Source organism: Lipomyces tetrasporus (assembly GCF_029532465.1).
Source record: "Lipomyces tetrasporus strain NRRL Y-64009 chromosome Unknown POJ06scaffold_8, whole genome shotgun sequence".
Taxonomy (NCBI): domain Eukaryota; kingdom Fungi; phylum Ascomycota; class Lipomycetes; order Lipomycetales; family Lipomycetaceae; genus Lipomyces; species Lipomyces tetrasporus.
In genome coordinates, this window is record NW_026611603.1 from 943,678 (window position 1) to 968,466 (window position 24,789).

The 24,789-nt window shown below is 49.8% G+C and overlaps 9 protein-coding genes across 9 annotated transcripts; 5 read left to right on the forward strand and 4 right to left on the reverse strand.

Moving 5' to 3' along the window:
* Nucleotides 1–1,733: 1,733 nt before the first annotated feature.
* POJ06DRAFT_292520 (amino acid permease-domain-containing protein) lies at nt 1,734–3,595 on the forward strand. Its single transcript, XM_056190397.1, has one exon. It carries the CDS (start codon nt 1,741–1,743, stop codon nt 3,484–3,486), a length of 1,746 nt encoding a protein of 581 aa, XP_056042312.1. The 5' UTR covers nt 1,734–1,740; the 3' UTR covers nt 3,487–3,595.
* Nucleotides 3,596–4,113: 518 nt separating this feature from the next.
* Nucleotides 4,114–5,487, reverse strand: POJ06DRAFT_292522 (uncharacterized protein; the record flags this gene model as incomplete). The annotated part of the gene is made up of 3 exons (XM_056190398.1): nt 4,114–4,445; nt 4,548–5,114; nt 5,392–5,487. 3 exons carry the CDS (start codon nt 5,485–5,487, stop codon nt 4,239–4,241), a joined length of 870 nt encoding a protein of 289 aa, XP_056042313.1. The 3' UTR covers nt 4,114–4,238.
* Nucleotides 5,488–6,533: 1,046 nt separating this feature from the next.
* On the forward strand, nt 6,534–8,170 carry POJ06DRAFT_200326 (KRI1-like family C-terminal-domain-containing protein; the record flags this gene model as incomplete). The annotated part of the gene is made up of 2 exons (XM_056185187.1): nt 6,534–6,651; nt 6,702–8,170. The coding sequence occupies 2 exons, from the start codon at nt 6,534–6,536 to the stop codon at nt 8,168–8,170; spliced, it is 1,587 nt and encodes a 528-aa protein (XP_056042314.1).
* Nucleotides 8,171–8,254: 84 nt separating this feature from the next.
* On the reverse strand, nt 8,255–9,946 carry POJ06DRAFT_143648 (major facilitator superfamily domain-containing protein). Its single transcript, XM_056184563.1, has 2 exons — nt 9,525–9,946; nt 8,255–9,468 (listed from the first exon to the last, which is right to left on the reverse strand). The coding sequence occupies exons 1-2, from the start codon at nt 9,791–9,793 to the stop codon at nt 8,340–8,342; spliced, it is 1,398 nt and encodes a 465-aa protein (XP_056042315.1). The 5' UTR covers nt 9,794–9,946; the 3' UTR covers nt 8,255–8,339.
* A 624-nt stretch (nt 9,947–10,570) lies between these two features.
* POJ06DRAFT_143682 (clustered mitochondria-domain-containing protein) lies at nt 10,571–14,846 on the reverse strand. The gene is made up of 5 exons (XM_056184564.1): nt 14,644–14,846; nt 14,502–14,582; nt 14,383–14,450; nt 11,635–14,322; nt 10,571–11,583 (listed from the first exon to the last, which is right to left on the reverse strand). Exons 1-5 carry the CDS (start codon nt 14,660–14,662, stop codon nt 10,669–10,671), a joined length of 3,771 nt encoding a protein of 1,256 aa, XP_056042316.1. The 5' UTR covers nt 14,663–14,846; the 3' UTR covers nt 10,571–10,668.
* A 1,626-nt stretch (nt 14,847–16,472) lies between these two features.
* On the forward strand, nt 16,473–18,209 carry POJ06DRAFT_199521 (uncharacterized protein; the record flags this gene model as incomplete). Its single annotated transcript, XM_056185158.1, has 3 exons — nt 16,473–17,615; nt 17,669–17,812; nt 17,889–18,209. The coding sequence occupies 3 exons, from the start codon at nt 16,473–16,475 to the stop codon at nt 18,207–18,209; spliced, it is 1,608 nt and encodes a 535-aa protein (XP_056042317.1).
* A 940-nt stretch (nt 18,210–19,149) lies between these two features.
* On the forward strand, nt 19,150–20,442 carry POJ06DRAFT_143726 (GPR1/FUN34/yaaH family-domain-containing protein). Its single transcript, XM_056184565.1, has one exon. It carries the CDS (start codon nt 19,263–19,265, stop codon nt 20,193–20,195), a length of 933 nt encoding a protein of 310 aa, XP_056042318.1. The 5' UTR covers nt 19,150–19,262; the 3' UTR covers nt 20,196–20,442.
* A 227-nt stretch (nt 20,443–20,669) lies between these two features.
* POJ06DRAFT_277268 (kinase-like domain-containing protein) lies at nt 20,670–22,480 on the reverse strand (the record flags this gene model as incomplete). The annotated part of the gene is made up of 5 exons (XM_056189706.1): nt 20,670–21,423; nt 21,477–21,595; nt 21,656–21,871; nt 21,929–22,245; nt 22,314–22,480. 5 exons carry the CDS (start codon nt 22,478–22,480, stop codon nt 21,151–21,153), a joined length of 1,092 nt encoding a protein of 363 aa, XP_056042319.1. The 3' UTR covers nt 20,670–21,150.
* Nucleotides 22,481–23,566: 1,086 nt separating this feature from the next.
* POJ06DRAFT_258230 (uncharacterized protein) lies at nt 23,567–24,608 on the forward strand. The gene is made up of 5 exons (XM_056188244.1): nt 23,567–23,733; nt 23,754–23,756; nt 23,799–24,215; nt 24,272–24,531; nt 24,553–24,608. The coding sequence occupies exons 3-5, from the start codon at nt 23,906–23,908 to the stop codon at nt 24,601–24,603; spliced, it is 621 nt and encodes a 206-aa protein (XP_056042320.1). The 5' UTR covers nt 23,567–23,733; nt 23,754–23,756; nt 23,799–23,905; the 3' UTR covers nt 24,604–24,608.
* Nucleotides 24,609–24,789: the final 181 nt, after the last annotated feature.

Genomic DNA, 24,789 nt, shown 5'->3' on the forward strand with positions numbered 1-24,789 from the left:
TCCGAGTGAGGACCAGCGAGGGGTTTTCATCAGCATTAGTGGTTTTTAGTAAACGGCATCGCAGTGAGAAGTATCGTGTCGGTGCTCGCCGACAAAACTTGGCAGGTTGCACTGGCGAGCCGCAGCGTCGAGGAAGCCCCTGAATGCGCACAAACCTTGTCCGCTTCTCGGTCGCGCTGGAAAATATTTTTTCAACCGTTATTGATATGGCCTGTCTCAGGCTATCAAAGGACTGATTTCGAAAAATTTTCATCGAACGGCAGCATCTTGGAACTTGTCTAATATTAGCACCATCCGGGTGGGAATGGTGCCGTGTATGGCGTTCAAGCTGCAAATTGTCGCGTGAGGTCCGTGCCGGGCTCGCAACAGTCTGCAGAATCTTTTGTTGGCTGCGGCGGACGCTTGGACAAACTCACGACATTTCGACCGAGCATAACAGGCTGGACTGATTGAGTTTCAAGTGCAAAGTGAGCAAACGGGCATGTCGAATGTAATATCCGGGATTAATGGATCTTAATCCCGCTCAAAATGCAGCAGAAGACTGCGACTCCATACTGCCGCGCCACTCCGTCCAGTACCCCGTGGTCTTACCGCTCTTGTGGGTGTGACAGTCGACGATTCTGTCATGTTTATTGATCTGTTATGATCAATCTGGGGAAATGTGTTGATTGGTAGACTACGCGGCGGCTAAGTCAGATTTCAGTGACAGCTAATACTGCACTGAGACTGGTTGGAAATTTTTATCACTTTTCGCGTCTCTAGGTACAGCACCAAGTAGTAGCCTTGCTTTACCAAATATATCCGCGTTGTTCAATACTATTTGCGTGCTTCCATTCGCATGTTTGAAGGGCGTTCACCTATGTCGCATTATTGCCGAAACGATTAATCTATTTATCTACTGTCTCATTACTATAGTCGGCATGTCAGCGCGGTACGAATCCATATTCTCTGTTACTAACGGCTAACATGATGACGACAAAGTTGGGACACTTTTTTATCCCGCCAAAGGCCGAGGTTAACCGTCACATCATGATATTAGCCAAGTCGTCTTTCCCTGCGGCATTCTATGTTTCGGAAGTAACGGTAGCGGAGGCTATGCGACCCTAATTGCGGAACCGCTACATGTAATTCTGTTATTACTCTCCAGGTTTCGTTCATGGAGGATGATTTTGAGTTGGGTGCTGGTGATATTGACCAATATCGATCGGATACCTGCACTCAGGTCGGATAGTGGGCATTGATTGTGGTTAGGGTTGTCTCGCTGATTGACAAGCCATCAATCCGGTTGATCAATTTCACGTGAAGCCCATTTGGATGTTGGATTCATTAAATATTTCAATATGGACAGCAGCATCTGCATCAGTAGAGACTAAAACGCTCAATAGATTCTCTCTGTTATTTTTCGGAAGGTTCATGATTATGAGCGGTTTTCATGGCTTCAGGACCTGGGAACGAACGGCGATCGCACCAATTTAGCCATATTGACTATTGGCTTTGGTTGCAGTGATGGTACTTCGCGAAGGTTTCGCACTGTGCCTTCTGTTATCAATGTGTATTGAATTTTGAGAGTGTTCTATCTAGTTGGCTGGATGGATGCCTTCTTTTGTTTCAATATGGTGGTGGAAGATGGCCGGATTTTCGATGTCCTTGTCTGAGCGACTATAAAAAAGCGCGTCTGCCTCCTTTTCCTTATTTCTGTCTCATCACGTCTACCATCTACTGGCTGGTTCGTTCTTCACAATGTCTTCTACAGACTGCGAAAAGTCTGAAAGCCTTGAGGCAGCATCGATCGAGACAAACGTGGCTTCGTCCGCAGAAGCCTCCGCATCAATATGGAGCCGCGCTGTGGACTCGTTCCGCCCGAATGATGTTTACCTCGCAAATTGCCTGTCCGCGACATCCACCGACGGCTACGACATGGAGGCGGCAGCCAAACGCACAGCGCAGTCGCCTCTCGCGCGACGTCTTAAAGGTCGGCATCTCCAGATGATCGCCATCGGCGGCTCGATCGGCACGGGACTATTTATCAATTCCGGCAAGGCACTAAGCAACGGCGGGCCCGCGTCTCTTTCGATAGCGTTCCTCCTGATCGGAGTCATGCTGTACGTTGTCGTCCACGCGCTCGGCGAGCTCGCGGTCGTGTTCCCTGTCGCAGGGTCGTTTGCGACATATTCTACCAGGTTCATCGACCCGGCGTGGGGCTTTGCCATGGGCTGGAACTACGCGATGCAGTGGCTCGTTGTCTTCCCGCTCGAACTTGTCGCTGCGTCCATCACGCTGCAGTACTGGCACGTCCCTGTCAACAACGCTGTCTGGATTGCAATCTTTTGGACGCTTATCATTGTTATCAATTTCTTTGGTGTTAAGGGGTATGGCGAAGCTGAGTTTATTTTTTCACTTATTAAGGTCGTTGCCGTTGTCGGGTTCATAATCCTGGGGATCGTCCTTGTCTGCGGTGGTGGTCCCGTTCGCGGGTACATTGGCGGCACGTACTGGGCTGACCCTGGCGCCTTCAATCACGGGTTCAAGGGTCTCTGTTCTGTGTTTGTGACTGCTGCGTTTGCGTTTGCCGGCACTGAGCTTGTCGGACTTGCTGCTGCTGAAACTGAGAATCCGCGCAAGACCGTGCCGTCGGCTATCAAACAGGTCTTCTGGCGCATCACTCTGTTTTATATCATCGCACTCGCACTTGTCGGACTCCTTGTGCCGTACAACAGCCCGCAGCTGCTCGACGCCGCGTCACACGTCGACGCTGCTGCTTCGCCATTCGTAATCGCGATCCAGAATGCTGGCATCGCCGGCCTTCCGTCTGTCATCAACGTCGTCATCTTAATCTCTGTCCTGTCAGTCGGAAATTCCTCTGTCTACGGCTGTTCCCGCACGCTGGCTTCGCTAGCAGAAATGGGTCTCGCCCCTAAACATCTAGCATACATCGACAAATCTGGCCGCCCTCTCGTCGCCATCATCGTGACCACGATCTTCGGGCTTGTTGCATTCATCGCCGCGTCTCCCAAAGAAGTCGACGTCTTCAACTGGCTCCTAGCCTTGTCAGGTCTGTCGTCAATCTTCACATGGGCATCGATTTGTCTCGCACACATCCTCTTCCGGTGCGCGTGGAAGAGCCAGGGCCATTCGCTGGATGAGCTAGCATTCAAATCCCAAACAGGCATCGTTGGCTCCATAATCGGTCTCATTCTCAACGTCCTCGTCTTCGCGTCACAGTTTTGGGTCGCGGTCTGCCCGATCGGGAAACAACCAACACCTGAAGCATTCTTCCAGTCGTTCCTCGCAGCCCCCGTGGTGCTGACTTTTTTCATGGGTTACAAGTTTTGGAACAGGACAAAGCTGGTCAAACCGTCGGAAGCAGACTTGTTGAACGGCCGCCGCGACGTCGACGTTCGTGCTTTGGTCGATGAGCTGAACGCCGAGCGGGAGGCCCTTCGCCAGCGACATTTTATGTGTCGAGTGTACAAGTACTGGTGTTAGCCGAAATTTCGAGCTGCGGGTCGGATGAGGAGTAATACAGAGCTGCAACTCTGCTTGCCGTGAACCCAATTTGAATCTCAAATCTGACCAAGTCCAATAAACGAAAGAAGATTATATGAAATGCTTGGGTATTGCTGTTGGGTTAGTCTGGGAATGTTTTTGGATGTTATAGTATTGATACTAGTGATAATAAACGTCTTATTCACGATGTCCCGAGTCACGATCCATATACCCCTAACTCCACAACTCCCAACCATAATTGCGAATTCGTACTTTCCTATATCCAAGTCAAGTGAACTAACCTTAAAACCTAGGCTCCCATCGCTACAGAAGACCGTGCGCTACACGTGTTTCTTAAGGACGGAGAGCCCAAGTACTTTTTGACAAGTTCGGAAAAGAATGGATCTTGATGTTCTGTCTCATCCCTGACGCGAGAGGTAATAATATCGCAGTATATGCAGAGGCAGCTGCAGCAAGGAAGGGCCACTAAAGAGTTTTACACTTTGAAAGATGAAGATCTTGCGCTGAGATTTGAGGGTTATGTCCCGGAGCCACGACAAGAAGCTAAATTTCCGGGGATGGAAACTGACGAAAACAAAAACAAAGACGATGGTGAAGCATTATGACCACTTTTCAGATGTAGTATATTATCGCAATCAAAAGCAAGCATTAGATATCATTATAGCAGCAAAGCAAGCATTTCAAGCAATTCTACTGACGCCCATCCTGCCTACTGTTTATCCAAATCCCGCTCATCGACTTACAAAGTCGTGAAACCTTTCTTCCGCAGTTGCAAGTCTACTCTCCAGAAGAGCGCTCACATAGCCGCCTGAGTCAAAAGGAACATCACTGTCCGGGATGTTGGCAGCAGCCCAACCATCTTCCGAAAAAAAATCGCTGATTTTCAGGCCAATTGTCATAGGGAGTGGATCATCCAAGCGGCCATCTTTAATCAGCCACTAAATTAACACGGATATGAGCAGATGTAGGCTCCATAGTCACCCAGAAGGTACGACTTACAGTTCTGATCGGGTCTTTCCTGTCTGCCCGCCAGACCAGACTTCAATAAATGCATCACTGAACTTCCCAAACCATCTGTGACCGCGGTACTCAATGGGACCAGAGATTTCACCTTCCATATTCCTTTGCATGGCTATATAGCTCCCTCTCATTGTGGCCAACTCGACAGCGACGTCTTTAACCTCATATGCAGCCTTCGGACTTTCAAACCGTGGTGTTTCGTTAACGCATATCAGTACAACAGCTTTCAGATCGTGACCTTGAATCCACGTATCCTTGCTACGGAGGAGGGCTGCATGTTGCTCACTAAATCCGACCTCAGTGACAAGCTGCAGAACGCTTCCATGATCTTTATCGGCATACATGAATGAACCATCTGGTTCTTTCGAGCCTTTGGCGTACTTTCCAGTCATGGTGGTGGACCCACTACCGAAAATTCTCCATTCCTCATCAGGCTTGTGATTGCCGAGATATTCGCGAACACGCCGAGTAATGAGAGAACCGAACTCAATAGCTGCCACTTCATGGAGAGCTCTTTGGATAGTCACCACAGTCGCTATCTGCTCGACAGGGTTGTATGACAAGCGTCGGTACTTACAACAGTGAACCTGTTATTCTCCGGAGGATAATTGATATCATATGCTAATACTTCTGATTCTCTGGAATGTTTGCCTCCACCTTAAACCTCGACCAGCTTTCCTCCAATTTCAAGTATAGAGAACAAGGCAGTTGAATAAAATTCGCTGTTCTGGCGAATTTTTCTTCAACAGGTCAAGAGCCTTTGCATAGTTCCATCTTGAATTCTTGTCCCAAGCCAAGGTGATTCGCTGCCGATTCGTCTCACTAGTTGCTTGGGAAAGTGAGAAAGTGTTGCTTATCTCGCACGTGAGTGCGATTTGTGAAGAGCGCCTTGTAGTTCCGGAATCTATTACATCGATGTTTCAAGGAGTAACGACCGCCAAATGCGACTATTGTTGTCATTCGGTGAGAAATTTACTGACAGCCATACAAGACAACAGAGATTCCAGGAGTTCTGACAGGGTTGACCACTTAACTTCTGTCACGTATCGAGTCCTGACAACGACGCCTGCACAATGAACTGCCTTTGTCGCTCAACGTTCAAAGGCTTGGTTCAGAAGTTTCACAATCAGATTTAAGTGAACAATATGGTGTGGCATGGGTTAGGGTAAATCCTGTACCGCGTCGTTGGAACCCCCTAATGTATGTTATCAGGTTGTAATGTAGGAAGTACCCCTGGGCCACCACAACGACAGCAGATTTCGCCCGAGTGACGATGTAACGGGCGGTCATTCATCAAACATGCGGCACGATCGCTGAAATTTCCAAGTTCGACACCAGTGACCAAGATCCTCCTTTGTTAGATACCCTAATCCACATTATTCACCACGAGACCCTCAAAGGCTGACTGCGGGCGCGCATTTTTCCACACTCGTGCTGTTGTGACTGTGAGGTTGGAACGTGACATCGCGTTGTCAAAACGTTGGGTCTGGTGCCGTCTAATACAAGGAGGAAATGCACTGTAGCCGCCTTTTACCCTAGACCAGGCTTCCCAAAACATTCTTGGGTTTGCGGCAGAAGTGCCTAACGCGCTCCCGCGCTTGCGCTGGCGGTGATCATGACTTGTGTGCGGCGGGATTCGTACCTGGGGGGTGCATAAAAAAATCTTGATCCGCCTACGAATAAATGAACTACTAACTTACAAAATGCCACGCAAGTCGTCCGCAAAGGCAAAAAGGGCCCGCGAGCAAAGACAGAATGAGGAGTCGGTTGCGATTAACCACGGGGAAGTCGATAACGATGCGAACGAAAACGAGACGGCTGGGGAAGTGGAGGAGATGGTTCTTGTTGAGGTTGTAAATCGTGCTGGTGTGGACCAGGCGGTGGACGCGAGCAGGGGCAAGAACAAGAAAAATAAGAAAGAAATGAAGAGTGTCGATGCCGACTTTGTCGCACTGAACGGAACCAACAAAGATGCTGCCGAACCCGATTCTAAAAAAAAGAAGTTCATGCTCAGCGACGATGACGAAGATGACGACGGGAAGGACGACGAAATCACGTTGACTATCAATGAGGCGTATAAGAAGCGGTTCGATCATAATAAAGAGCGAGAGGAGTTACAGCGGTGTAAGCTATTTCATGCGTGTGGTTGGAGGCAGTAGCTAATGGATTACAAGTACAAGAAAAAGTCAAACGCGGCGAGCTAGGCGACGATGATGCAGAATCGTCGACGTCCGAAGAAGAAGACGAGGAAGCCGATCTCCTGACCGACGACATCGACCGGCGCATCATCGAAGTCGTCGAAGCGCTCCGCCGCAACGATCCCGCCGTCGTTAAGAACCCGGATGCCAGATTTTTCGAAGACATTGAGACGCCGACGAATGACAAAGCCAAAAAGGACAAGCCGGTATATCTACGGGACTACCACCGGATGAATCTGCTAAATGAGCTCGGTGACAACGCACCAGACGCGAATGCAGACGACGAACTGCCCTACGCGATTAAAGTCCACCAGGAACGCGCTCAACTGGTCAAAGAGATGCATTCCGCTGCCGCGGACGACAGCGAAGATTCAGATGACGGATTTCCGCTCAAGAAGGCCGACACAGTACGTGAAGTCGAGCCAGTCGAATTGCCGGACCCGGCCGAAGATCCAGATTCTTTCCTCGAGAAATTCATGGTGTCAAAAGCATGGCTTTCTTCGTCGACTACGAAGCGTGCAAAGAAGCCGAAAAGGGCAGCTGAATCGGAACATTTGCCGGAGCTGGTCGATGAAGATAGCGAGTATGACGAGAAGGCGGAGCAGTTTGAGACAAAGTACAATTTCAGATTCGAGGCGGGCGAGGAGGCTGCCCAGATTGTTTCGTACGGGCGTGATGTTGTGAACGCACACTCTGTTCGTCGGGAGGAAGAGACGGCCCGTCAACGTGCGCGACGATTGGAGAAGGACGCTAAGGAAGCAGCAAAGAAGCAAAAGCGGGCGGAATTGGCGCGGTACAAACAACTCAAGGCTAAAGACGTGATGAACAAACTGCAGCGTATCAAGGAAATTGCTGGTTTGCACGATGACGAGCAGCTTGAGATATCTCCTGGGGACCTCGAGACGGATTTCAAGGAAGACGAATGGGACGAGAAGATGAAGCTCGCGTTTGGAGACGAGTTCTACAATCGGAAGGACAAAAAGCCGAAATGGGATTTCGATATCGAGATTAATGATATCGTGCCTGGATTTTCCAACGAATCCGAGCCGAAGATCTCGAAACGGCAAAAGAAGAAGGTAGAGCAGCAGAAGAAGATCGACGAGAAGAAACTGAAAGCAAAGGTCGAGGAATTTGTCGAGACGGAGATTATTCCGTTTGAAGACGTGGTAGCGGACGAGCCGGAGACAAATTTCAGGTATCGCGAGGTCTCACCCGAATCTTTTAATCTCGACCCCGCCGATATTTTACTCGCGGACGATAGCCAGCTGAATGAATTCATCGGCCTGAAGAAACTCGCGCCATACCGCGAACCGGAAAAGAAGCAGAAAGATCACAAACGGTACGCAAAGAAGAAACGACTACGCGAGTGGCGCAAGCAGGTGTTTGGCACTAGCGACACGCCGGAGTGGGAGAAGCTTTTGGCCAAGGAAACCCAGGAGAAGTAACCTGTAATCATATGTATGACTTGGCATCAAGTGCTAATGCATAACGGCCAAATGATTCGTGCGTATTCTATAGGAAATCGTAACACCTTAACCCAGCCTAAATAAATGCACATGTTCTACCAGCCAAATGCTCAATGCCATCCAAATGCTCGAAACTATGCTAATGAATCTATACCTTAATCACAATTCTGCCCCCAGACTTTGCAACTCTCACTATAACGATCAGGACTGACGCGACAGCGACGCAGCCACCACAGAAACTGGCAGTGGCTGTATATTGTGCGGGCGTTTGTAGCAATGCGCCAGCAATTGGCGTGCCAATCAGTAAGCCTAATCCCGATATTGCAAAGGACATTCCCATTCTGGTGCCGATCATCCGCAAGTCTGGGCACAGAGTCGTCAAGACAGGCGGCGGCAATGAGACAAACGCGCCGGAGAAGAAACCATAGAGAATGGCAAAGGCGATGCAGCCGCCGGCATTATTGATGGCGGCCCACACGAATGCCATGATCATGGTGAAAATTGTGAAGGGAAACATGACGTTGATGGGACCAATCTTGTCCGCTAAAAAGTTTGGCAGGATACGGCCGAAGACGGATGCCGCGTTCAGGATTGAGAGCATGTAGAACGCGGTGTATTGGTCGAAAATGTTCCTAGTCACGGCAAACGATTGAATATAGTAAAATGGTACGTATGCGCCAGCGAAAGCAAAAAAGACAACGATTGTGAAGACCATGAACTTGAAATCGCCAATAGCGGTTGGGTCATACAGCGACCGCTTAAACTTAGGCATCGACCGAATGCGCATTACAGCCAAAGCGTAGGCTTGAGTTCCGAGAACAATGAACGCAATGATGCGAGTCGCCCAAGAAAAGCCAAGCCGTGGCTCTAATTTGTGGAAAACGATTGGATATATGATTCCACCCATTGAAGACCCGGCCGCCGCGACACCGGTAGCGAATGCTCGCTTGCTGGAAAAGTATTGCGGAATAATCGCAATGCCGGGAATAAACAGACAGCCCTCACCAAGGCCACAGACGACTGCTTGTGACAACATAACTTGCCAGTACTCAGTGCACAGGCTCGTCATCATCAGACCGAACACGACCATCAGTGAGCCAACAACGACGAGTGTCCTGCAGTAGCCTCTGTCAAATACAGGGCCGGTGACGACGCCGATGAGAACGACTAGAAACGCCTGAAAGGAACCGATCCAGGCAATATCGCTCGCGGTCTTGTGAGATAGACCATTGACTGTGTAGAAATTCTCGAACGCGCCGAATGAATTCGTTAGACCCCTGCCCACGTTAGTTGTACGATGCCTTTAGTTAACTGCACACAGAATGCAACACACCAGCTGTTGAAATACATAAAGAACGATCCAGAGACTTGTAGCCACGCCACGAATCCACCGTCGGGTACATCGTCAAACGGGTTTTGCTTCTGGCTCGCTTCCTCCGGATCGCGCTCGTGTTCCGAAGGTTCGCCCTTCTCTTTGTTCGACGATGGTATTTGGCTCTCGGGTGCCCCAACGACGGTGTTCTGCGCAATGCTCGCACCGTCTTCTTCACGTTGAATGGCGGCGGACTGACGCGACAGTGTCCGCTGTATTTCGGCGAGCATTCAGGAAGCAGCTACTATTCGCCTATTCGGGTAAAATGTTGCTATATTGCGTACAATGCACACTCTAGTGACATAATTTGACAATGTTTTATTGTAGCTACGACCGAGAAGGGCACTAGACATTTTAACCCATTTTTCTGTACTTCAGTCTCGCTGCCGGTATTGGGAACCAATTCCGTTTGTAAGCCGATTCCGGCGGTTCGGGGTAGCGTATTTGGCTCCGGCCCTGAACCTTATTTGCCGAACTGCCGATTCGGCTTCTGCCGGCCCTTCGGACCTACCCGATTGAGAATATTGCCGTAAATACCCAGTATAAATATTGAGCTCCTTCCGGATAGTTACTGTCAAAATAACCATGACTTCGGGATGATTTTGCTTCAGCAGCGCGTTGTAGCATCAATTATGTATGAGATAAATAATTGTACATTCTCGGTTTCTGTGTTAAGTCACGGGTAGAATTCTGTTTGTTGTTCGTGAACGCTTTTTGCCCCTTAAAGGTACTTGCGATGAGTCTAGATAATAATTATGGATTCGTGTCATATAATCTAACTCAAACTTCAAAAGCTAGTAAATGTACAAAGCCATCTCGACAATATTTACATCGAATCTGCAGGCTTACAATCTCTAGCCTATCGATTCCAAGAGCGACCGTCGTGAAAAAATGTATCAACCCAAAATAAATAATCCGCTCTAATATGGTACAGTAGAAGAAAGCTTTTTGAACTGTCACCTAGCCCTTGCGTTTGGTGTTTATGCTGATCCGATCCTTAAGTTTATCGTTGGTAAAGTGATAAGGGGAGAGGTACATACGACTAATATCGCAATTATTCGCATGTTTAATTCACCGTGAATGCAAATTCGCCCAATGCAAGTTATTAATTGTTTCCGCCGATAAATTTGACCAATTCCTCAATCGATTTTGTATTGATCGATGACGGCAATATTTCGCTTGCCCCCTTCTTCCCCGAACTTGACGTAGCCGTTGCTGCAGTAGCTGCAGCACCCACTGGTCTGGTGCCCCCGACAGCAGCATTCGTGGCGCCCGCGACAATACCGAGTTTGCGCGCCTTCCGGTTCTGCACCACCTTAGCCTGTCGCGCGTGCTGTACAGCAGACTGGGTGAGCTGCTCCAGCCACACCTCGGATTCCTTCGTATTTTTATCCTCCGGTCCAAGCGCATTCAGGAAAATCGTGTACGCGTCACGCATCTTCTTGACCGCACCGAGTGAATCCTGTGTCAACACCAAGGCCTGGGCAAGCTGGAAATAGACCGTCGCAGCGTTGATACTGTGTTCACCGAAGATGCTCTCGCACAGAACGAGCGATGCCTCGAACCATTTCCGGCTGTCGTGATATTCTTGCAGAGACTGCAGCATCACCGCGGCGTTGTTCATCGTCGTAACGCTGTCGGGATGGCCGTCACCGGTAATGATCCGCCAGATTGAAAACGCGTAGCGCATGTAAGCTAGCGCAATGTACGAGTTGCCGTTCGAATGCTCGCACAGTGCGAGGTTGAGATACATTAACACAGTCTCAGATGAATCCAAGCCTATCGTTCGTTCGGCAATAACGACTGCCTTGCGGGCGAAGTCCGCCGCGGCTGGTCTGTCCTCTAAACCACTATAGATCATCGACAACTGGCTATACGCGCGGGACACTTCTGGGTGAATAATGCCGTAAACCTGTTCATGGAGTGAGAGAGATTCCAGTAACAGCTCGACACCGAGATCTTTCTGGCCCTGCATAATGGAAATACGACCCGCCTCGATGGCCTCCTCAGCCAATTGGCTCTGAAACCTATTTAGTCACTGTTCAACTAAACCGTTAAGAAGACAACGCACCTTCATTGCTGAATCCTTGATGACGGGGATAATATTCAACAAATCGTCCACAGAAAATGTTGTAGTCGGAGCAGGCGGAGGGATAGAAAGAGCGTCATGCTTTTGACCGTTCTGCTTCTTATGTTTGCCAGAACTCTTGCCATTAGTCTTCGGACTAGACGTTCCATTGGTCTGCTTGATCTCCTCAGTTTTGTCACCCGGGACAGTGTCCTCGAAAGGCTTCTCAAACAAGTAGTTCTTCAAACGCCACTGGAGCCCGAGCTTGATGGCTAATTCTCTGAACATCTGCACCACCCTTATCTTGTCTACCCAACCGTCCGACAGCGCGTATCGGAACCGCTTCTGCGCTTCCTCTGCAATCCGTCTCTGAATCTCACCCGCAGACAAATTTACGAATCCGAACTCGTGTCCGTCTGCGTACAACGAAACCAAATGCGCGTCAATTTCGACCGTTGGGTTCGCGTTTAGCTTCGTGCCGAGTATAGAATTGAAGACCTGGACCACCGCGAATGGGATGATTGTAATGGGAAGCGGTTTCAAGATTGCATTGATAACGTGCTTGGACGCGCGCACGATGATTTCTTGAACCAGCACGGCTTTGAAAGATCCTAGTCTGTCCGCAGCAGATTCACTGACAGCGGCCACAAGCTTGCCGAGATACCGCATGTTGATACCGCGCTTGTGAAGTAGCTTGGTCAGCTGTGCGCTGTCTAGTGGGATTGAAACTGTGCCAGCGCGAAGGTCTGCGAGAAGGCTCGGTATGAGCGTCTCGGTGATGTACTTTGAGACGTTACGCACTTCGGCCTCATCGTCGGCGTACGCAGCCTTGTCTTCTTCCGTAACTGGAGCCTGGCCAGCAAAAACATCCGGGTTGAGAGCGTATTTGAAGCCTGAAATCTCAATAGTTTCTGTCGGTGGGCCATCCGTTTTCTCGGTCTCGGGCGCGGGCTCGGTTGCTTCCTTCTCCACCGACTCGTCCTCCACTGGCGGCTTGTCAGCCTTGTACACAATTTTGGCCTCCTTACCCTCCGCCTTCAATTTCTCAGACTCTTCAGCGATCCACGCGCGCACTTTCTCTTTCCACCACTCCTCGACCGCCTCCGGTCGGAGCACGGTCATCTTGTGGGGGTAGGCGACCTCGGCGTCGCCAAATTCCTCCAGGAACTCAATATCTAATGGCGTAATACGATACAAGTCTAAAATATACTTGCGGCCATCGGTGCCTTCCAAACCCTTAGTCTCAACCGATGTAGCCAGCTCGCAGCCTTTACCGTCTTTATCCCACACCGTGTGCCGCTTCAAGTGCAAGCTTTCGGCAACTTTCTCGAAAATCGGCTCGAACGATTTGTCGTTTGCAATTACGTCCCGACTGTCGACGCCGCCGTACACAATCTGATTCGATCCGTCTTCCCGCTGGCGGAAAATACCAGGGACAGGAGACTGGGCGACGATTCTGCGGCCGCAGTAGTCGATGATGACGGTGCAGAGTGGGCAGATGCCCTCGAAGTCTAATTGATTAACGAAGCGTACACCAGCGAGATCCTTGCCCACAGCACTGCGAGCAGCCGGATCACCACCTTCCTTGGCAAACGTGCCGATGCCGTCCGCGCCGAATGAGAAGAAAATGCCGTTATAAAGGAAGATCTGAGCGTCTCTTGCCTCGTTAGGATTCAACGCCGGCACCTCGTCACGGGCGATGAGGACTGCCCCTTTAGCTGCGGCCTCGGCAAAGTCGTAGTAGAGCTTGTTTAGCAAGCGCTCGCGGAGAATGCGTTCCTGGATGTTGCTGCGCGGCATTTCACGTGTAGACTGCAGATCCTCGTTCCAGTCGCGAACAGTGTCGAGATTGTCGCTGCCGCCTAAAAGCAGTTGTTCCTGAGACCGGGAAATATCAGCTGTCGGCGGTGGTGCGGGACGGGCGAGCCACGGTGATGCGAGAAGAGTGTTCGTGGGACTGTAGACTGTGAGAGGATCACGCTTGCCGAGTGCTGTCTGCCATGCAACCAGTTCTTCTTTAAGCAGAGGTGATAGTTCCTGAAGGAGAACGAGCAAGGAATGAGCATGGAACGCCTTACCGGCTCCCTTTCGTGGCGACGGATCAAATTTCTGGTTACTTGAATTCGACGTGTAATAACCCGAAATGTCCGCAGTGATGTGATGTACGGCTCCCTCGAGCGTGAGAACTTGGAGATACAACAGATGCCCACGCAAACGCAGATTAGGAGGCGGCGGATGCCAATGCGACAGTCCGAGCGATTTTATACACGCAGGTCGACTTGGGTCCGCGGGCGGTAACAGCTCGTGCAGAACGGGCCCCGCTTCCAGTTCAAAATCTGACATTGGATGCGGGTTTTCGGATGTTTTGTGCTTGTAACCCTGCGCCGATTCCTCAATCGTGCTCAAAGCGGAGAGACCGGCGCTCAGTCCTACGATAAAGTCGTTCTTGGTGGACACGAGTCCAATGATATCTCGCACTTTAAGGACATGTGCACGTGCCTCACGGTCGTTGTATGCTTCTTGTCGGAGTTCGAGTGTGGCGCCGTCATGAATTCCTTCGACAGAATGCAGCTCGAGGAAGTCGTTTAGCTTGGCACCGTTGAACCATAGCGAAAAACAGGTGTATTGAATCGTGGAGGGTAGATCCAGAATCGACTGGCGGATGTCGTTGAAGGTCTCGTGCGCAGAAACCTGGGGTGAGATGTTAACTTCTTAGTCCGTAACTAACAACCCTAAGAGTAATAATCGTACCATAATCTTGATGGAGAATGGTTCGTGAGGTAACTTCACAGTCAAACTGAGCATCTCAATAGAGGCGGCTAGACATGTTAATATCCGGATCGTGGTGAATATAACTGGAATGAACTCACAATCAGCTGGTTGTTCGGAAGTTCCGACCTCGGTCTCCTCAACCTCAGTCGAAGCAACAGTCTCGTCTGTAGCAACATGATCTATCATCGTCAATCCCAGGATCACCAGTTAATCATCAGCACCAGTTGTAGAGTGTAGTACCTTGAGCCACCGCGGACATTATGAAAAAAGCGGACCACCGAACTCGCGCGCCCAAAGAAATGTACACTGAAAGAAATCAAAATTCTAGAGCCAACAAGGAATTGTATCCGTCAATGCGACTCCTTTTGTGTTTGCGAATGCTTGTGCAATGCCCTTAAATCAGTTCGATATCGAGGACTAAAAAGAAAAAATTCACATTGTCGGTCGCCCTCGAAGGACAGGGTGAGAAGTTACAGAGAATTTTGTATGTGTCCGCTATAGAAACGCGTGGTACCACGTGGTAGGGTAAGTCGGTCCAGTAGAAGAGCGACTCCCGACCAATCTGTCGTTTGTCCGGATTATTCCGATGATGCCCCGAAAATTTGGAAGCTCTCAGCAAATTTGGAGCAAGCTTGTATTTCTCAAATGAAAGTCGTGTGCATGAATTTAACGCATATTTCAGATATAGGTCTTTGCTAAAAGGAAGGGGGAGTTGCCGTCAACGATGGCAGCTCGCGCTGCGATTCGTCGGACGCTTCGCAAAGTCTAAATCCCCGCAATTCCAGCTCATCGCATCTGTAGAGTGCAGAACAATACTGGCAGTAGTGCTCAATATAAGCTGCAACGAACAATGACTTTATTAGAGACACATTGCTTCGAACAGTGGTGCAAGGATGAACATTCGGTCGTATTATCGGGAAGAGGCGAACGTCCTGCACGGGACGTAGGGTTGTAGTTGTAGAGATGCTGAACGAACGTTGGTGCGGAAGGGCGGCAAGCTATTCAGCTTCTTTACCAATTGAGTCCACACATAGCCGCACGGCTCGTTGCCCGCGTCGCATCTTGTGGTAGATAGATACAGCGTATGACCCTGTGAGTCGTATATCATATCCATGCCGGGCGAGCTGGGTCACGTTAGGTCTATGCCGTCTCCCAAGCTGAAACCATCTATACCTCTGCAGGTGGGTACGCTCAATTTCTGATTCCATGGAGTGGTAAGAGTCCCGCGAATAATCTATCAGAAATGTTCTTGCTGTGTGTAAGCACCATGGGAGGTTTCCAGCCGTCTCTGATGCAGTCAAACTATACTCGCAAACTCGCGATGCTTAGCATTATACTGCCACCCAGCAGATCAGTTGGTGGCAAAAGCCAGAAGTACTGTCACAAACTGCCTGCCTGGCATGATGCCGGTTGTACGCATCAAGAACAGGCGGACGATTATTGCCATTTTGGATGCGGTTGTTCGTTGCCGACAACTGACGATGTCGGCAACCATTGGTGGTTAGCGGCAGTATCGTCGGATCATTTTTATTGGTCTTAGCCGCACAGAAGGTTACACGTATAAGAGACTAGCTGTCGGCTACTTGAGCTTACCAAGCATTGACTTTCGTGATGAAGTAGTGTTGGGGTTGACTTTGGTCTGTTGAACAAATCAGGCGGAGTCTGGATCCAGTGTTATTCAGGATCCTGCCATCTACTATCTGAAGCTTTGGAGCTAAATAGCGTGCTGGTCTGGGTGCATTAGAGAAGAATGATTGTTGCTCATAGTGGAACAGAACGCGTACATGCCGGGTAGCAACTAACCGCCATCATTAATTCTAGATCCGTAAAAGATCACACCCCATTCAGCTATGGAGCGGACTAGCTTGCCGTGCCCATAAACATGCTAAGCCTATTTCGCGCTAGTCATAAGCTCGATAAAGTTCTCGGAATGCGGCTATGCAATTATGCGTATTTCGTATTGTAATAAACTTTTCGGCTCCGCCCTCCTTTGTCACTGGCGTTCTCGAGACCTGGCGGCGATGGTGCACACGAACTGGTCGTGCTTCTTTTCGACATCTGCTACGGTAATGCGACGACTTGACTTGATTCGCCTGCGTGGCTGGTCCCGACTGGTTGGCCGACCACCGACACGGTTCCTGGGCCGAACGATCGTGACTGACTCGATCGTGCCGCAAAACGACGACGTCGATGAGGCAAAGTCGCAGTCGCCGAAATTCAACCAGACCGCGTTCAAAGTGTTCGAGTCGGCGGCGATCACGTTTGCATCGATCGCGATCCTTGGTATATCCGGCTACATGTACCACGAGTACTACCAGCACCGGGTGGTGGCGAAGATCCGGCGCGCGTTCGAGAAGGGCGACCCGAGCCTCGACCTCGCGATGTGGTCACGCACGGGCGAGGGCGAGGTCGAGTGGGTCATGCGGGACGAGCAGGACGTGATCAACCGGGCCGTTTCCGGCAAGGGTCTGGGAAGGTACTACTTGATGATCGGCGAGAAGGGCACGGGCAAGACGTCGATGCTGCTCGAGGCCATGCGGCGGGTGTCGGCGCTGCACTGTGCCATGTTCGAGGCTCATGCCGACCCTGAGATTGTGCGGATCCGGCTCGGCAAGGCGATCAACTACGACTACCACGAGGACTACATCGGGTCGCTGTTTTCGATCAGGGGCCCGCGGGACACGACGGCGCTGCTGGATATCGAGCGCGCGTTCGACAAGCTCGAAGAGGTCGCACTGTACGAGGTCAAGAAGACAGGCCAACCGCTGGTGCTGATTGTCAACTCGACCCATTTGCTGCGGGACGACGCGGACGGCGAGAACCTGGTCGAGCTGCTGCAGCAGCGGGCCGAGAGCTTTGCCGCGTCGGGGCTGGTGACGATGATTTTCAACAGCGACGACTACTGGGTGTACGAGCGGTTCAAGCGGTTGGGCACGCGCCTGGACGTTGTTACGGTCCACGACCTGAGTCGGGAAAAGTCAGTCGAGTCGCTGCGGATGTGGCGGCGCAAGTACTTTGGCGACGAGCCGGCATTAACGACCGAGGTTTGCAACAAGGTGTACGACATTGTCGGCGGGCGGCCGCAGTTTCTCAACCGGGTGGCCCAGCACAGGGACATGCTCTGCCTCGCGCGGTCGATTGTCGACAACGAGCGGACCTGGTTCTTGAACCAGTGCGGGCTGCTGGGGATGGACATGGACGACGATGTGATGGTATGCCAGACACGACAGAGGCAAGACGTGAGCGGGGTGCTAACTGGGAGCAGGAAAGCGGCAAGTTTTCTGGGTCGGCCATGTTGCTCATGAAGGAGCTGGTGGACATGGACAAGGCATACCGGACCGAACACGGCGAGCCGGCGGCGGACGACGACCACGTCTTGCCGTCGCTGCCGCTGTGGCGGGCGCGTCAGGTACTAAATTTCGGGCCAAATTGAGCCTCCCTTCGTATATCAACTCTTCACAAAATTGCTCACTATATTTACTCAGGTCATGACCCGGGCAGACTATATCCAGAAGTACGACAATTTGAACATCTTCACGATCGACTCGAACTCGATGGTCCGCGCGGACTCGACGGCCATGATGGAGGCGTTCCGGCAGATTGCGGCGACGCCAGGGTTCGACAAGCTACTCGAAGACACGCTGGACCGGGTGTCGCAGATCGAGAGTCTGGGGCGAACAAGGGAGCTGGTTGCGAAGGATCTGGTTGGGGGGATTGGCAAGTACAAGATCACGTTTGAAAAGGGCAAGGAGATTTTGGTCCAGGCCGTGCCACCACCGGACGACGGCGACAACGACGACGATTGACGAGTCTTCGAGACGGTGTGCGGTGTCAGTGTATAGAATAGAAAATTATCCGATGTGTTTATCATATGCGGGAACAAGTTCTTCGTTGGCAGGCCGAGATCAGATCGATAACAGACCAGCGATGTATATAATCGGTTGTGTATGGGATTGGCGATGTTCGCGATTGGCCTAATAGAGACGATCCGAGTCGGATACGAGTCGGATAACGGGTGAAGGACATGTGCTCGTGAGGGGAACGAAGCGTATGCGCCGACCGACGTTGCCTGCGACAGCCCGCGACAGCCCGCGACGGCTGCAATCGGCAACTGCTAATTCGTGCCAATATCAATAATGTGAAGCATCACCAATAATACTACCATACAAAATGGCTTCTGCATAATCCTACAATATGGTTACAACTTTTATAACTTACTCACCGGCACAACGGACAAGGATGAAGAGATTAATTAAATCCAGATCGAGACCAACCAGAGGCTCAACGGACGGTGCGGCGCTCTCCGGACTTTGGCGCCACAGTTGGTGCCTAAACGTCTAATTGCCCTCTGGGTTTGGCTGACCAGTAGTGTTGTCAGCAACGTTTGCGAAAATCGCAGAGCAAACAAAGTGCACACTATTAATGCACGGCCACAACGGGCATTGGGGTTGCCGCATCGCCGGACTCACGGCATCGATCCCCGCATTTGCACACACTTCCCGTCAGCCGAGGTTGTGGTTGGTGGGCAGCAGGCAGTAGATAGAATGCAAAGTGGTATTGCAGTAAAAGACAAAGAGTAAGAGTGGAATTCAATTGACGATCTTGCGACGGGAGCGGGTTGGACTTGCATCATATGACGGAAATAGTGTCGCTGCCCCGCCGTCAAAGACAAGGAATTACCCACGTCCACATTCACTCACTCACTAACTAGGTCGTCGGGAATCAATCACTCCGAGATCTTCCTTGTAGAATCCCCGCTCGTTGCGCAGATCATTGGCGACCTTGCCAACATTATATAGTCTACTCCAATCCACGACTTCCCTGGTTTGCTTTTATTTTTCTATATACCGCAAATATCAATGACTGACAACACTAAAGACTCCGTGCCGCTCGAGGACACCAGCCGCGGCGGCGGCAACGGCGAATCGGCCACAATCAACAATCCAGGCGACGACTATGACGTCGAGGCCGCTCGCAACAAAGAAGACGGATCCTTCAACTCGCGCCACGAGGCTCTTAGTCGCATTCGCACGGCCCAGTCCATCACCATGTCGCCCGAATTGTTTGAGAAGCTGTACCTGTCTCCAGAAAAAGCCGTCAAGGGCAACCTGCGCCAGACTTTTGCCAATCCGACACCGCTCGCCATTATATCCCACGCCGTCTGCGCCTGTCCACTCGGCTGCGATCTCATGGGCCTCCGCGGGTCCGGCCAGTTTGGTGCTGCCTCGACCGGCGCGTACGTGTTTATTGGCGGTCTCCTGCTCGTGATCTCTGGAATCTTTGAGTTCTTCCTCGGCAACACTTTTTCGTTTGTCGTGTTTTGCAGCTTTGGCGGCTTTTGGCTGTCGCTGGCCGGCACTCTGATTCCGGCGTTCAACTCGGTCGGCGCCTACTCACCGACAGGCGATTCCCAGGTCCTCGGCCTGACCACAAGAGGATTCCAGGCTTCGTTCGGGTTCTATCTCACGTTTTGGTGCATCCTCGTCATGGTCCTGCTCATCTGCTCTTTGCGCACAAACGTCGCGTTCTTTTTACTGTTTGTCTGTCTCGAGGCCACGTTCCTGTGCCTCACGATTGCCTACTTTACGATTGCAGACGGCCAGTACCTACTGGGCCAGAACATTGTCAAGGCCGGCGGCGGCTGCCTGCTCACGTGCGGTCTAATAGGGTTTTATATATTTATTGTCCTCATGCTCGTGGCCGTCGATTTCCCGTTTTTGCTGCCGGTCGGTGATCTCAGCCATCTCATGAAGGGATACCAGCAGAAGCACGGTCCGATCAAGGTTCACTAGTGTTTGATTGATGTATTTATTGGATTTTTTTTGCGAATTATTCACAGTTTGGGTTAATGTAATGGGTTACGAATGTGATGGATTTGTGTGACGAATAAATGAAATGAGTCGCCGTACAAGACTGGGTAGTGGGAATTCTTCGTTCGTCGTCCTAGTAAACGCCTTTCGATTGTGTCTCTCAGACATGCATATTGTCATCGATGCGTCGGCATGACTCGGGATTTAATTTAGACACGGCAATATCCGGCTCCGGCCCAGCGGCTGACTATTAAACTACCAAGCGCGTGCCCAGCCCTGGCATGTGACCGCATATTTAAATAATTAATAGTGAACTGGCTAAAGAATGTGACACGCGATCAATACACACGTGACATCATGGATTTCTATCGCTGCGGCTGCTGCCTGCGCTTACCCAAGACCCGAATTTTACGAGCATCATTAACTAGAGACATTTTGCTACAGAGTTAAACTCTTCGAAAGTTCCGTAGGGCAATTACCCCATTCTGGAACTCATCCGCACCTACGTTCCAGTCAGGCTGCTCAGGCAAGCAATGTCATGCCAGAATTCACTTGCGTTAAGGAATCGTTAAGGTTGTCCAGATTCCTTTTTAGGTAGCGACGCTATTCCTATTCTAGACTAGCTCCAACCTCGAACGAATGAAGCGCCAACTTGAATTTAACAGGATTTTTCATTATCTCCGACAACCAGGTGTTTAATTGCAACAGCTACTAACCATCACTGACCATTGCTTATAAATGCTCGATACATTTCGCGTGACCTCTCCATCGTCGAGTAGGTAAGGCAGGATAATAAGTATTTGCTGCTTAGATAAACGAAAGCGAAATATCGCCTTGGAATCATCAATTCTATTAAAATCGAATGGCGTAAGGTTATCGGTTGGTTGCACAGGAGTAAATTCGACAGTCCCGGTAGTAGCGATCGAATGCCTAACCCTCACTCCGTCTGAAGGAAGCCATGACTGAGCAAGTCAGTGGTTGTCTTTCGTTCTTGAGGAAGTCGTCGCAGCATCGACAAAAGAAATGACGCAAACTGCCGTATGTTTTTATTGCCGAAGTCAGATGGCAACCTCTCACTTAGATAGACGGTGAAATAATTATCGTCGTCGATGTGGTGTAAGAGCTTTTCGTGTACGTCATCAATCTGTTCACGATTTAGACCAAAGGTCTCCACAGGAAATAGCGGTTCATTTGTGGCCAATTCAAATATCTTCATATAAAGATTAGTTTGTTTAACTAGCTAATTTTTAGCGGGAATCATACTAAACATCCCAATATCCAAATGTCTATACTAGCGTCCCAGGGGTCTCCATGAATCAACTCGGGTGCGCGGAGACCAGTTGGTGTTACTGGGCGCTGATCAGACTGTCCGTTCCAAATGGCTATTGCGATGTTCAGTGGTCAGTAATGAAAATTTGGATGCCAGCAAAAAGTAACACTACCTCCACCCATATCGCCAATCTTAACCAAGAGCGTAGAAGAGTCTGCATTATCCAGCATCCCTCGACGTCTTTGTGAGGTTATCAAATATTTGGGGGCACTGTCATCAACATCAACGCCTTGAAGCCAATTGACAGGACTATATTCAGGAGGGTTCAGAGATATGTCACTCAACTCAGTACCGTTGACTGAAAACAAGATATTAGCCGGCTGCAAGTCTATAAATATGTCAGTAGCCTATTATCTGAAATATTTGCTTCGACACATGACCATACCACTATGAATGATGCCTCGTTTATGAAGGAAGTCCAATCCCAATAGTATTTGTGTAGAGATAGTCCGAACATAACTCGCTTGTCGTGGCTCTCCTTGAATAGTCATCTCCCAGCCATCCGACATCATCATTGGCAATATAAGACAAATGTGGGTGCCATTCGGGCCATGATGTTCAAAATGGTCCAACAGTTGCATGACATGTCTCTGGCCGGGATGTTCAAGACCTGGAACTGATAGATGGTGTAGAACAGAAAGCTCGTTGCTCTGGTTTGAGGCATCTGCTTTAAGAATCTTTAGCGCCACATGCCGTCGGAGCCTTCAAATTATGAGCGTTGTAAGTCTATTTAAGTGTCAGAGCAACCGATTACAAGGGGTGACACCCACTTTCGGTCTCTTGCAAGCCACACCGTCGAGAATTCGCCATACCCCAACTTTGCGACCACCTCATATCTCTGATTGAAAAGGTCATGGAGATGTACTGGATGGTAGCCTCCTAGACGGTACTCCTCGACAGGTTCCACAAACTCATATATTCTCTCAAAACGACGCATCTTACTCTAAGGAGATATGAGAGAACAAGGAGGAAAGAGTGAGCTAATAATTAGATGGCGGGGGGTTCCATATGTAGTATGCTCGGACGGTTAGCGAGTAATCGCAATCCTTCATCGCAATCACATAGAACACGTGAAGGTTGACCTGAGCTATCCAATCAACCCTGCAACAACGCGGCGCTTTTGCAACCTTCATGTGTTTGTTCTACGCGTAGATTTTCATTTCAGTATCCTAATTCCGACACTCTTTGCCAACAATTCTTCTCGCCCCGCGAATTAGAAACAGTGTTGAACACAACCGACCTTTGTAAGAACTTGTTCCTTCGGTTGGTAAACACAATGGAAATGTTTTAGAATCTTTGATTATGTTTACAACTCGGGGATCTGCGCGCCCCTATGTATACCCTGGGCCGGAACACAACAAGGACAAAAGACAAACAAAGCCAAGAACAAGAGAGAGAGCCACAAAAAGGGCAAGGCAAAGCCTCAATAACCCAAGCCAAGGATACGAACGGCGGCAGACACTCAAGGGCAGTCCACGCACGCCAAGTCAGGCGTCAAGTCCTGACAACCTCCTGTCCTCAAATTTCCCAATAATCTATAAACAAGCATTATATAGTCGTTCTAGACTCACCAGAGGCGCTGGAAGGTTGGCACGTTGATATATACCATTTGTTAGGTATTTACGGAAACGTACCAGGTCAAATTCGAACAAAGTATCAAGCCGCTTCCATTAAATATGCTGTCCCCGAGGCTGGAGTATGTAACTGGAATATTTAAGCCTTCGCTACGTCTGCCAAAAGATCCTTTGCTCTGTAAATTTCTCTCCCCTGAACAATAAAACCTTGAGACATACCTGATTCAAAACTTCCCACCACCCAAGAGTGCTTTACCTGTCGAATTCAGGCCTCCCACCATGTATTCCACTCAACCACATATAAGAACCGAGACTGAGAAGCGCGCGCGCGAGCATCATCAAAAGAAACTCCTCGGAAAAGACGGGAAGATATATGACAAAGCTGTCGTGATGTATATATCTCTATCTTGGGCCGTACTTGCATTTGCTAACTGGCTCCAAGCTGCAACTATTAAATATGGAACACTCTGGATTTGCTCTACATGATTCAAACTGCTCCCAAAAGTGCGCGTCTTGCGGCACGTTAGTGTGTTGCGAGACATTTCAGGACCTTCAAAAATGTTCATTACCGCCGATGGTCGACCTGCAAAGACATGCAAAAGATGTCGGGACAATGCGAGTATGTTGATGATTTAAAGATGTTTTTGAAGCGGGATGAATGCGCTCTAACAAAAGCATCAGAGGGAAGGGAGAAGGGAAAGTCCATTCGAGCAAAAAGACGTAGTTCTTTTGACCTTGACGAGCAGTTCGAGAACCATGATGAATTTATTGAGATTATCGCGTTCTTTATGGAGCAACGTGATGGCCATATCTTTGATCCTGATGCCCACTCTGTGAGATTCAGAGCAACCCTCGCAGATTGCTTTGTCATCGAGAATGATGCCTCTGAGGCCAGTTGCGCTCAAAATAATGACAAAAATTTACAGAAACGAGCTATAAAGTGTTTTAGAAATGACCTTTTTGACTGCCCTGGCTACTACTTTCATTTGCGACGGTGCAACGAAAGAGTGGACGGGCCACGCTTCAGTTTGACTTGTTCTTGTTCGAATGAACGCAGGACGGGGGTGCGAGACCCTTCAAGCGTTCAGCGGCATACAAGTATGCAATCGGTCCTTTCCCTTCCTCTACTTTTGCCAACGCAACATCGGGCGCAGCCGCGAAAGAATTCTTTGATTGTCATGGGGAGCTTCACATAAGCTTTTCGAAATCTAATCTGTCGGCGACTATTATCTACGATCATAAGTGCCACGCTGAAACGCCGAAATTTCGCATCACCGAAGAAATTCAACAGTATATCAAAGCCCAGCAACTTTTTCCTCCACGACAAATATATCAAAACTTAATCCAATTGGCCAATAGTCCTCAGTTTGCAAAGACAGACTTGCATACTATTACTAGGCAGCAAGTCTATAATGTACGGCTTTCGCTAACAAAGAGGGAATGGAACGAGACAGGACGGATGACTTCAAATCTGCGCAACTTCTAGTGGGGAGCACAGTGGCTTCCAATTAATCGAAGGGCTTCAAGAGCCAGGGGTATCGTTGGCATTCACGACTCCTTGTTTCACTGATAGGGCTAATTATAATAGAGCTAAGATGACTGAAATACTTATAGACTCAACATTTGGCACGAATAGACATGGATATGAACTCTACTGCGTCCTGACCGAGCA